General features: G+C 36.8%; 1 protein-coding gene across 5 annotated transcripts in view; it reads right to left on the bottom strand.

Annotated features, from left to right (window-relative positions):
- The window catches only part of LOC108358621 (xylulose kinase), a 221,517-nt gene that overhangs the window by 31,072 nt on the left and 179,066 nt on the right, over positions 1 to 11,379 (bottom strand). For all 5 annotated transcript variants that reach the window (XM_017610053.1, XM_017610056.1, XM_017610054.1 and 2 more), the window contains one exon: positions 4,827 to 5,048. In XM_017610053.1, the coding sequence (XP_017465542.1) occupies positions 4,827 to 5,048 (222 nt within the window). The remainder of the gene's footprint in view (positions 1 to 4,826; positions 5,049 to 11,379) is intronic.

Here is an 11,379-nt window from a genome sequence, read left to right on the forward strand (position 1 = left end):
TATCTGGCAGCGCTATACTAGGGTCCAACTTAAAAATTTTGTTTTGAAAGATGTTCTGAATATTTTTTAGTAGTTTTTTATGACTCACAAATCTCACATTTATTTGATCCAAATAATGATCAAGTATGGGAATACAAATTGAGCAACGAAAAAAGGTTTCTGCGCTTCCGTCGTAATATGCACGACATATGTATGTACTTGACTTCCCCCTCGCCGAGGTACTTCTAAGATAAAACCAACCTTATTTGCTTCCTCCTCAGCTAATTTATCGGCTAGTTCTGTACACAGATTTTCGGCGTAATATTCGGTTCGACCTTGATGGTTTCTTATGAACTTATGTATATCATTCAGCTTTTCTACACATTTTTTATCATTGTCATTAAAAAAAAAAACCAACTTATTGACTGGCGAGAATAAGAAACGTGCAGTTTTGTGGTATATTAACATGTTTGGTAAAACCATGGTCGTTATGAGATTAGTCAATTTTCCTTTTAAATTTTTGGAATGTATGTAAGGGACCAGCTTTCTTAAAAATAATGCCACTGAATCGTATTTTCAGGGCAGATATCACGGGCAATCCCCCGGGCGTGGAATTTTTAAGGGGCCTGAAATATCAGAAAATAATATATATAAAAAGTGCTAATTAACCACAAAATAATGACAGACTTATGATTTTGTTGAGTTTGTTAAGCGATTTTGGATTATATCAGCGTATCTTATATTCATAACTAACATTTTTATAAAACAAAAAAAAAATCATTATGGAAAGAAATATTTTTAGGAAGTTTCGTCAGAAACTTCTCCTTCTTTATGCGCTTTTATACGTTAAAGAATCCCTACATGGAAAACTCTCAACTGATCACATGCATTTAAATTAATACAATTTTTGTACAGTAGGCCCGTGATTTTTCTGTACAGGGCCCCGAGTTTTCTCTCGTCAGCGCTGACTTGTATGGCCCTGCCCTAGGACATCCCATAGTTAATTAGACCAAATTTTTTGTATGCATTTCGGTTAATTTTGAAGTACTCCTTGATTCTTAGGTAGTACTCTTTACAAGCGCGATTTTTGAAGGGTCTCCAACGCTATACTTGCCTTGGCAACAGCGTGAAAGTAAATTTTGGTTGCAGCGAAGCGGGACGGTTATTTGCTAGCTATATGTATTTATTAGGGTGCTTCCCCGAAAAAACTGTCGGTTTCTCTGCCGGAATTATAAGGTTTATTATAGTTTAAAGCTTCCGCCAAAATATTTCGGAAAAATATGAAGATTTACGTGAGCGGTACCGATTTGAAACACCTCTAAAAATCTCATTAGTTTGATTCTGTTGTAGGGATGTCAGTGGCAAAAATACATCGATGTTATTCCTCGCATCGATGCATCGAAACTTACGTCGATATTTCTCGATGTATCGGAGGGCGTACATCGATGCATCGATACGTATAGAGCTTTCCTCCACATGGAAATAAAACATTAAGAACCTTTTTCGGTATGTACTAGTTTTATAGCTCATAAAATTTTAGTATAACAAAGCGCAAGTCAGCCAAAGAAAAAATATTAAAAATTAAAGCAATTGAAACTTGCACTTCATTATACTAACATTTTATTAGCTATAAAACTGCATCTTCCTCTCTATGAACTTCAGACAAAGCGATGTTCGGCCATTCGATGTACTTGAGATGTCAGTTTACTGAAAACATCGACGCCTCAGTTGATAAAATTTTTAAACATTTTTTATAAGCTCTCCCATCACCTGAGGTGATTTTTTGAAAAACTTTTTTTAATTGTAATTTTATTTATAAAAAACCCGATTTGTGGATGTATTTCAGGGTAAATCTTAATACTTTTCCGACATATTTTGGCAGAAGTCTTAAATTATAACAGAGTTTATAATTCCGATGGAAAAACAGTACCGATTTTTTTTTCGTATGGAGTGATGAACCTCAACAGGTTCCCTGTCCCCAGACAATATATCTTTTTGCAGGAAATATGCCAAAAGCATACATTATGTCCTTATGCAAAAAAAAAAAATATATATTTTATTTCTCATTCATGATATGATACATAAGCGTGGGAAATAGTTTTCGGTAAGGTACGTTCCATCAATCAACAGCTGTTTACTGCATGTTTTCACACAATAATAATAATAATAATATCCCAATGGTTTTTACCCTCCATTCCCGCCCATCCGCACGAGGGGCGCAGTCCGCATGACGTACGGAACCAGTATTTTCAATTTTTGCGCCGAGTTACGATAGGCAGGAGTTTGTTAAGTGTCGAGATCTAAAACTGTTCAGCTACAGAACTAAATTCATCAGCCGATTTTATGTCTTTATTTTAATGATTCATTTATTGAGAGAGGATAGTATCGATTTCTTAACGCTGAAAAGCGGATCTGATATATCAAACGTGCTGGAATGAGAGTTAAAATCCTGGCATAAGCAACGGAGTGGGTCGTGCAATTCAAAATTAGTTTTACGAGCTTTCAGAAATAGGGGGCAAAAGTGTCTCGATACCCGGGAGGGAACATTAAGGTTAACTTCGCCAAGAAGAAGCGGACTTGAAATTGAGCCTGTTAGTAATTTAACTATAAAAATTGTACCAAGCATTTGCCTGCGGTTGAAAAGTGTAGGAAGATTAATAAGTTTTAATTGGCTCGTATTGGGTGGAAGGTTATATTGAGAATCCCAACGGAAATTTCTTAAAGCAAAAAGTAGGAATTGTTTTTGAATTGATTCTATCTTGTCTGAGTAAATTTGATACCTTGGATTCCAAACCACCGAACCGTATTCCAGAATTGGCCTAACTAATGTTGTAAACAGGGTTTTAGTGATATAAGTGTCACACAATTCTTTTGACCATCGTTTCACAAATGCAAGTACACCTTTAGCCTTGTTGACTGTCACATTAATGTGAAGATTAAAATTAAGCTTAGGATCCATTGTGACACCAAGGTCCACAAAATTGTATACATGTTCCAGCTTATGGTTACCTACTGTGTAAGAAGCGGGATGAACAGCTCTTCGCGAGAAGCCCATTTAGAGGCATACGATTCACTTGACACCAGTAAGCCATGCTGTCTAAGTCTGATTGTAGCAAAGACCTTTCTTTAATTGAAACGTACGATTTATAAAGCTTTACATCATCTGCATACATTAAAATTTTGGAAAATTGTATATCTGTAGAAATATCGTTTATAAAAAGCAAGAACAGAACCGGGCCTAGGTGGCTACCTTGAGGGACTCCTGAAGTAACATCAATGACGTCAGAGATAGTATTTTTAAACATTACCCTTTGTGATCCTATCATAGAGGTATAAGAGATCCAACGTAGAAAACTAGGTGGAAGACCAAGAAGATCAAGTTTGTAGATGAGCAACGAGTGGCACACTTTGTCAAATGCTTTACTGAAATCAGTATATATAACATCAACAGTTTTGCTCTCACTAAATGCTTTTGAGATATAGGATGTTAATTCAAGTAAATTTGTAGAAGTTGATTTGCCCTTGCAAAATCCATGTTGACTATATGAAATGCTAGAAGAGATAGAATGCGTCAACTGATTTGTTATAATTGCTTCAAATAATTTAGGAATTGCAGAAAGCTTAGCTATTCCCCGGTAGTTCTCCACTGAAGATCTGCTACCGCTTTTATGTAACGGGGTTATGAACGATTCCTTCCATATAGTTGGAAAAACGCCCTCTTTAAGAGATAAATTAAATATCGCTGTTAACGGCTCATAGAGATAATTAGAACAATTTATAAGAATACAAGTAGGGATCTGGTCAGGACCATACCTGAAGGACTGCTTTAAGGATTTCAGATAAACTACTACATCATCGGGAGATATTACTGGGATATTTATTGAGTTCATTGGACATAGTTTAAAAGGATAGTCAATGTTAGCATGTGGGTTAGTGGAATAATTGAATTTAAAAAACTGAGCGAACATGTTAGAAATTGCTTGATTATCACTAGAGACGGTATTTTGATACTTCATGGCGGAAGGAAACCCNCGCTTTTATGTAACGGGGTTATGAACGATTCTTCCATATAGTTGGAAAAACGCCCTCTTTAAGAGATAAATTAAATAACGCTGTTAACGGCTCATAGAGATAATCAGAATAATTTATAAGAATACAAGTAGGGATCTGGTCAGGACCATACCTGAAGGACTGCTTTAAGGATTTCAGATAAACTCCTACATCATCGGGAGATATTACTGGGATATTTATTGAGTTCATTGGACATAGTTTAAAAGGATAATCAATGTTAGCATGTGGGTTAGTGGAATAATTGAATTTAAAAAACTGAGCGAACATGTTAGAAATTGCTTGATTATCACTAGAGACGGTATTTTGATACTTCATCGCGGAAGGAAACCCACCCAACACAATCATTGAATCAAAGGGTTTAGTCAGTAAATTAACTGATTTCAGTAAAGAGATGAGTCGTGAATACACCAATGTGTCAGATCGGGGAGGGATATAGCATGGAGCTAAGTAAATAGACCCTTTTCCAGCCTGTACACGAATGCATTTGAACTCTACTGAATCAATGTGTGGAAGACTAACTTCTTCAGATGGTATTGAAGAATCTACAGCGAAGAGTACGCCAATACTATATATTTTTGTTTTGTGCCAAATACTTAGAAATATTTATCTGAAGTCGGCATTGTCCCATATATCACATGTGATTGATTGGACAGGGAACCTGTTAATGAATATTAAATAAATAAATTTAATATCAACAAAAATATTTAAAGTCCATCCAAAAATTTGGAATGGAAATTCGCCACTGCATAAATATGTATATATTTAGAAGTACTTACTTTTGTACACCTTTTGCTGTTTCGGAGTTTTCAGAGGAGTTATTTCGGGTCCAGCGCAAAACGCCCTTCACATTAGGAATTATTTCAATAGAATGAAAATGCAAAGCCATGTTTCCGTAGTTTCCACGTGGCGTAGAATCGAGTAGTTCATTGAACTTGTTCCAGTCACTGCTAGCCTCAATTTTATTAAATAAATCTCGCACTAGAGAGCCGTTGCGAAAGCTATAGAAAATATTAAAAGAAATTGCATTAAAACCAAATTTAATAGCATATGTATACATAGTATTATGGTTATGCGGAAATCTTTTGAGATGGGGACATTTCGCGTAATGGCATATTGCTGCCGAGACAAAGCAGCTGCACTGCCGAGTGCGGCTTCTACACTTTCGTTAATAGGTACTATTTATGAATATGTGTAAATATCATTAAATAGTTATTCATAACAAAACTAACGGTTTAAATGACTAATTGACTTGCTAAAATCGAGAAAATCAAGAAATTTCTAGTGCAACGCGAATAAAATCTACTTTTCATTACGGTACTAGCCTGAACCAGTGACTCTGCTCGCGTGGTAGAAGAATATGGTAGGACAATTGTATAGCTTGGGTGTTATGGAATGAAATGCAATAATAACTTTGGTACAGCAGGTGTTTATAATTACGTTAATATATCTCCAATAAATTGTGTAATATGTAGAAGAAACACCAATGTTGTAATATTTAAATTTTAATTATATAATTTCTTACGAATAAGAAATCTATTGTTATTTCACAGCATGTTTTTAATACTTTACAGCATTTTCCAATGCAATTATCGTACATAATAAAGTTTTGCGTTTTATGTTAAGACATTCTGGTAAACAACACTATTTGTTGTGTTATTTCGCGCATAAAAATATAGATTTCTTGGGTTGGCGACCCTTTAGCAAGCAACGTATCTGACCTTGTCTATTGTGATTGCAAAAGCTAAACGAATTGGAAACTCAAGTCTTTTAAATTCCAAAGGTATATCATGTAACTTATGGCTCCGAAGTTATAGCTAATAAAAAATTACAGGCTTGGGGATGTGCCGCGCTCATTTTACGAACTCATTTATATATACCTTACTGAATAACTCAGTGAGAGGGGAGACCAGTATGTTTGCTTGTATGTGTATAAAAAAAATATTTATTGGACCAAAAAGTAGTGGGTAGGCACTGTGGCCAATGGTAATCAACTATTACCACCTCCGCATGGTTGTAAGCCATGCAGAGTCCGCAGAATGCTCCGGAAGCAGTGTCCGGAGGATGCATCAGACTAGGCCGAGCATACTTTGAACTGCCATCAAATTAAAACTTAAGAAAGTTTTATTACATGGCAGTTGAGAAGTGCATGTACATAAATTTCATTAATTTAATGAAGGAAATTTTTGCACATGCAGCAGTACATAGCATGCATTTAGGCGCCTGGTGTTAGCAGTCGCGCCTAAACACTTACTAAAAGCGCCCACCATAAAAATGTCTCTGTGCCAAATTTCAAGTTCCACGCCCCATTGCAAAAATTACGATATATTTGCAAATAAAACCATACCTATAACCTTCCCGGGGTAAAAACAATAAGTGTACAAAGTTTCGTGCGATTCCGTGTTGGGGTTAAAAAGTTATAAGGTAATAAATAAACAGACATTCACATTTATACATATCTATAGATAGATTTATTGAAAAAGCAGTCTCACCGTTGAAACACAATACCGGCAAACGGCGAATTTTCGCCGAGTAGAGCACGACGGCGGCAACTTTCGTCCAAAAACTTCGCTCAGTCGTGAGTGGTGAAATTAGCTCAATTTTCTAAGTAAAAGGTATTTTGGCGAAAATTTCTTGCACTATACGAGTCAAATCCGCATTTGTGGAAGATTAAGTTCACGACATTGCAGTTGTGAATTAAAAAAAAAAAAAACAATGTTTAACGAAATGGTAGAAATATTATGAAATTTCGGCTCTAATCATTTCGGTCTTTCCTCGACCTCATTTATAAAGAAATAAATATTGAACCAGCATGCTGGTAAGTTATATGCTTCGAGCCTGATGGTACAATCACTTGATGGAGCCAGCAAACTGGTGTCGTATATTTCCTGGTGTCGTATATAGTTATACAATGTAATAGTCGTCAAACCGTGTGGATGTGTTTTCTTATAGCTCCGTATTTTGTGTAACAACAATCACAATCCGGTGACTCTTGCGTTAATTTATTTATTCTTTCATGGTTGCAAAACCCTGAGATAGTGACTCTGCATTATTTAATAAATGCATATTAAAATATTCAAGTAAATTATTCATTATGCCTTATGTTTGAGGTCAGAAGGTTGACCGTGCTCAATCGAAGGTTCAGTACGCCAAGTGCAAAATATTTTCTCACTTGTCTTGTGTTGGTATGCAACAGGCTGATCTCGACTTTTTGCTAAGTTCGGACAAGGGTTTCGTAGCAAAGCGTGTGCGAATGAGCGTCGTGCTTCCCTTCACGCGCCTCCACCACCCGTCGCTTCTGAGGGAGCTGCTGCTACTAGTGCTATTACGCCTAAAACTAATAGTGATACTGTGTTAAATGAGCAAATTAACAAGCAACAAATAACCATGTCAACTATTGCTACAGAATTAGCTGCATTAAGAGCTGATAATGTTCGTGTTCTCACAATATTAGGTACGCTGGTTGAAGATAAAAAGCAATTGGTGCAAAAATGTGATAGCCTACATGCAGAAATTCTTTCTCTACGGGCTAAACTTAATGATAAAGATGCCGCTATTTCTTTTCTTACTGTTGAAATAAGGAAAATGCATCGCATTTTTGGCTCCAGTATCATCGGACCAGTTCGTGCCAACAAAAGGAGTGAAACAATTGGCGCTGGTGAGCACTCACTACTGCACTCTACGCCTACTAACTCGTTCTGCTCCGCACACTCATGCTACTGCTGGCACTACGCCGATCTCTGCTAGTACCTACTGAGATGCCCTCACTAATACAGCTAACGTGAGGCCCACGTCGAGTGCTACTGCTGCAGTTAATGGTAGTAACAAACTGACTGCAATGTCGACATCTCAGGCGCCTACATTTTACATGACGTTTTAAGTGATGTTGCTGAGAAGGCGAGTCTAAATAAAAATGCGCTATCATGTTTTAAGCTAATGGGGAGTGTTAACTTCAAATTAGGAGTGCCATTGTCTGCATATGAAAATCTGCTGATTCCTGAAATTTGGCCAGTGAATGTTGCAGTGCGACCCTTTCGTTTTTTAGAGAAAACTCCAACTTTGCGCCCAGAAAACCAGTAACGCCTTCTCTTGGCGGGCAGCGAAATATTAAAGTTTATTTCCACAATGCTTCTGGTATAAGAACAAAATCGGAGGATTTGTACCTGCTTAGCTCTCAATTGGAGTATGATGTGATTATTGAGACTTGGCTCAATCCACAGTTATTTGACTCCGAGTTCTTCGATATTAGGCACTATGATGTTTTCCGAAAAGATCGCGATCCAGTCAAGACTGGCTGTATAAGAGGAGGTGGAGTGCTCATCGCATGCTGTTGTTATCTACAAGCGTCATTAGTTCTTCTTCAAAATAATGATACGTTGCTAGATCAGCTTTGTATAAATATAAGAAATGTATCTAATTCGCTGTACGTTTGTGCCTCGTATATTCCACCGGCTAGCAATGAACTTATATTTAGAGCACATGTCGATAATATTGTTTCTCTTCATGAAGGCATTGGTGAACATCAGCTTGTTGTTTTGGGGTATTTCAACCTAAGCAATATTACCTGGTCATATTTGGATAATAATGTAATTTTAACTCCTTCTAATATAAGTAATGTCATAGAATCTTATCTTATTGATAATTTCTTAGGACGTGACTTAGTTCAGGTTAACGGGATTCACAATAAATTGAACCGCTACTTAGATCTTATATTTGTAAGTAATAATATTAAGTTTAAGATTCAGGTCGCCGCTTCAGCACTATCTCCATCTACCTTAGATCATCACCCTTTGTTGCTTGACATTGAATTTTACGAGTGTTTTGCAGTTAATCATGAACATCAAGAAATTGCATTTAATTATAACTCTTTTAATTTCGATATCATCAATAACGCATTTCTTAATATCCTCTGGGTTGATGTTCTTGGTGACGGTGATATTGCTAGTTGCTTTGACCAGTTTAAAAGTACGGTGTATAATATTTGTAAAAAACACATTCCAGTTCATGCTAATTTGCCTCATAAATTTTCTTGGCATTCGATGAAACTAAAAGGTTTAAAGAACTTGAGCAATAAGTTCTTTAAAAAATTCAAGTCAACTAAATAATGAACAGAAATACTTTGATCTGTACGCTAAGTTTAAAAATCAGTTCGACAGTTTAAACAAATCTCGCTACAGGCTTCGAAGTTAAAATTAAAAATAATCCAAGAAGTTTCTGGCAATTTGTTAAGTCTAGAAAAAAGGTATCTACGGTTCCCACTTCGGTTTGCTATAACGATGCCAAGGCTAATAGCATTTTAGAGGCTGCAAACCTTTTCGCTGACTTTTTCTCATCGAACTTCGTCTCTGATAATGATTTATCGAACGACGACCTCTCGGATATACTTACACAGGATTAGGGAAGTATTTATTCTAATTTCAATCTTGGGTCATTATTAAAGGCATTATAAGCCTGAAGCCCTCAATGCAGACTGACATGGATGGCTTTTCTGTGGCGCTATTGAAAAATTGTCCTTCACTGGTGACACCATTAAAAATTATTTACAACAAGTCACTTGCCTCAGGAGTCTTTGCTGACGCATTGAAACTTACTTCGGTCACTCCTGTTTTCAAAAACGGTAATAAATGTGATATTTGAAATTATAGGCCGATCTCGAAGTTGTCGACTGTTTCGAAACTATTTGAGAGTGTTATGAAAGAAAAACTATTTTTCAACATTAAGCAACTTGTTTGTCCAAATCAGCATGGTTTGGTCTCTGGAAAGTCTACCATTACTAATCTTGCGTTTTTTTCTGATGATTGTCTTAACGCTTTTCAGAATGGTCACCAAGTGGACACCATATATACGGACTTTTCTAAAGCATTTGACAGGATCTCCCACAGAATCCTTGTTGCTAAACTTGCCCATTTAGGTTTTCATTCAATGTTACTGCAGTGGATTCAGTCCTACTTAGTGGATAGGAAATTGACTGTTGTCCTAGATGGAGTGTGCTCGAAGTCATTTATATCAACTTCGGGGGTTCTCCAAGGGAGCATTCTTGGCCCATTATTCTTTGTTTTATTATTGATGACATTAAGTATTGCTTCTCTTCGGCTAACTTCCTTTTGTATGCTGATGATTTCAAAATTTACTAAGTGATTAAAAGTCTTTGTTGGGTTCACTTACGCTAATTGTAAGGTTTTGGTATGATTGTTTACGACATACGACGATTGTAATCTGATAATCCTCTTTTTTCTTTGTTCGTAACACTGAACTATAACTAGCTTATAAGATCTTATTAATCTCTCGCTTAAGTGTAGTTTTTCGTTTTGGTATTCTCCCGCTTGCACGTTCGCCGCCGCTCAGTAACTTTTCGCTAGTATTACCCGCATTTTTATATTAGTAAAAACCCGCGCCTGAATATTTAGCTACATTAGTTTAAGTCAATTAAATAAAAGGAACTGAATTCCGAGATACTCCGCGTTTTATTTGGACATTTCGTTTAAAGGGAACCCGCCGAAGGTCTANCACCAGTTGCTGGTCCTTCGAGCCGGATTGCTAATCCCGCTCGCATACATTTGTGTAATAAGAACACATATATATACAAACGCGCATAAACGAAAGCTAGAAAATTCTAGTAATTTAAAAAGAAAGTGCAATCCACAATTAAGCAAACAAGACATATCCTGTAAAAACCAAAATTTACAAGATACGTAAGTGCATTGCGTGCTAAATAAATAAAGCCAAGCTGTAATAATTGACGGCTAAATTTCAAATCTAAAAGAGCAAACAGTTTGTGCATTTTGTGAAAAAAGCATATTTAAGAGCATACATTCGTCTGTGTCATTGATACAGTCGTCCTTCATTTGACTTAACGAAATTTCGAGACTTATTACGTCCTTCAATTGACCTTTGTAAGCACCGTATATCGGAACTGTGTCCTACGAACGACTCGGGAAAGGCAAAGTGGAAAATGTCGAACTCCGTTAAAACTCGCGATTCAGCTCTCAATGCAATCAAACGCTATATGGTTAAGAGCACTGACGAGGCATTCACAATGGATGCAGAAAGTGTGAAAAGTTATATGCAACTGCTTAGCGAACAGTGGGCTCGATTCAACAGTGCTCAAGATGCGGTCGAGGTTTCGTGTGGAAGTGACAATAGTGAAGTTGAAGAAAATGTGCGTATTCAAGCCGAGGCGTGGTTTTCTACGGCTTTAGCTAATTTCAATCGCGTACAGAAGTGTCGGGCAGAATCACAGCATCCGTCCGCGCCAACGATTGTGTCGGCAGGCATACGGCTCCCTAAAATGGAGCTGCCTACATTCTCGGGCGACTCCACAGAATGGATCGG

This window comes from Rhagoletis zephyria, unplaced genomic scaffold, assembly GCF_001687245.7.
Source record: "Rhagoletis zephyria isolate East Lansing unplaced genomic scaffold, Rhagoletis_zephyria_1.1 Rzeph_scaffold_00277, whole genome shotgun sequence".
NCBI lineage: Eukaryota > Metazoa > Arthropoda > Insecta > Diptera > Tephritidae > Rhagoletis > Rhagoletis zephyria.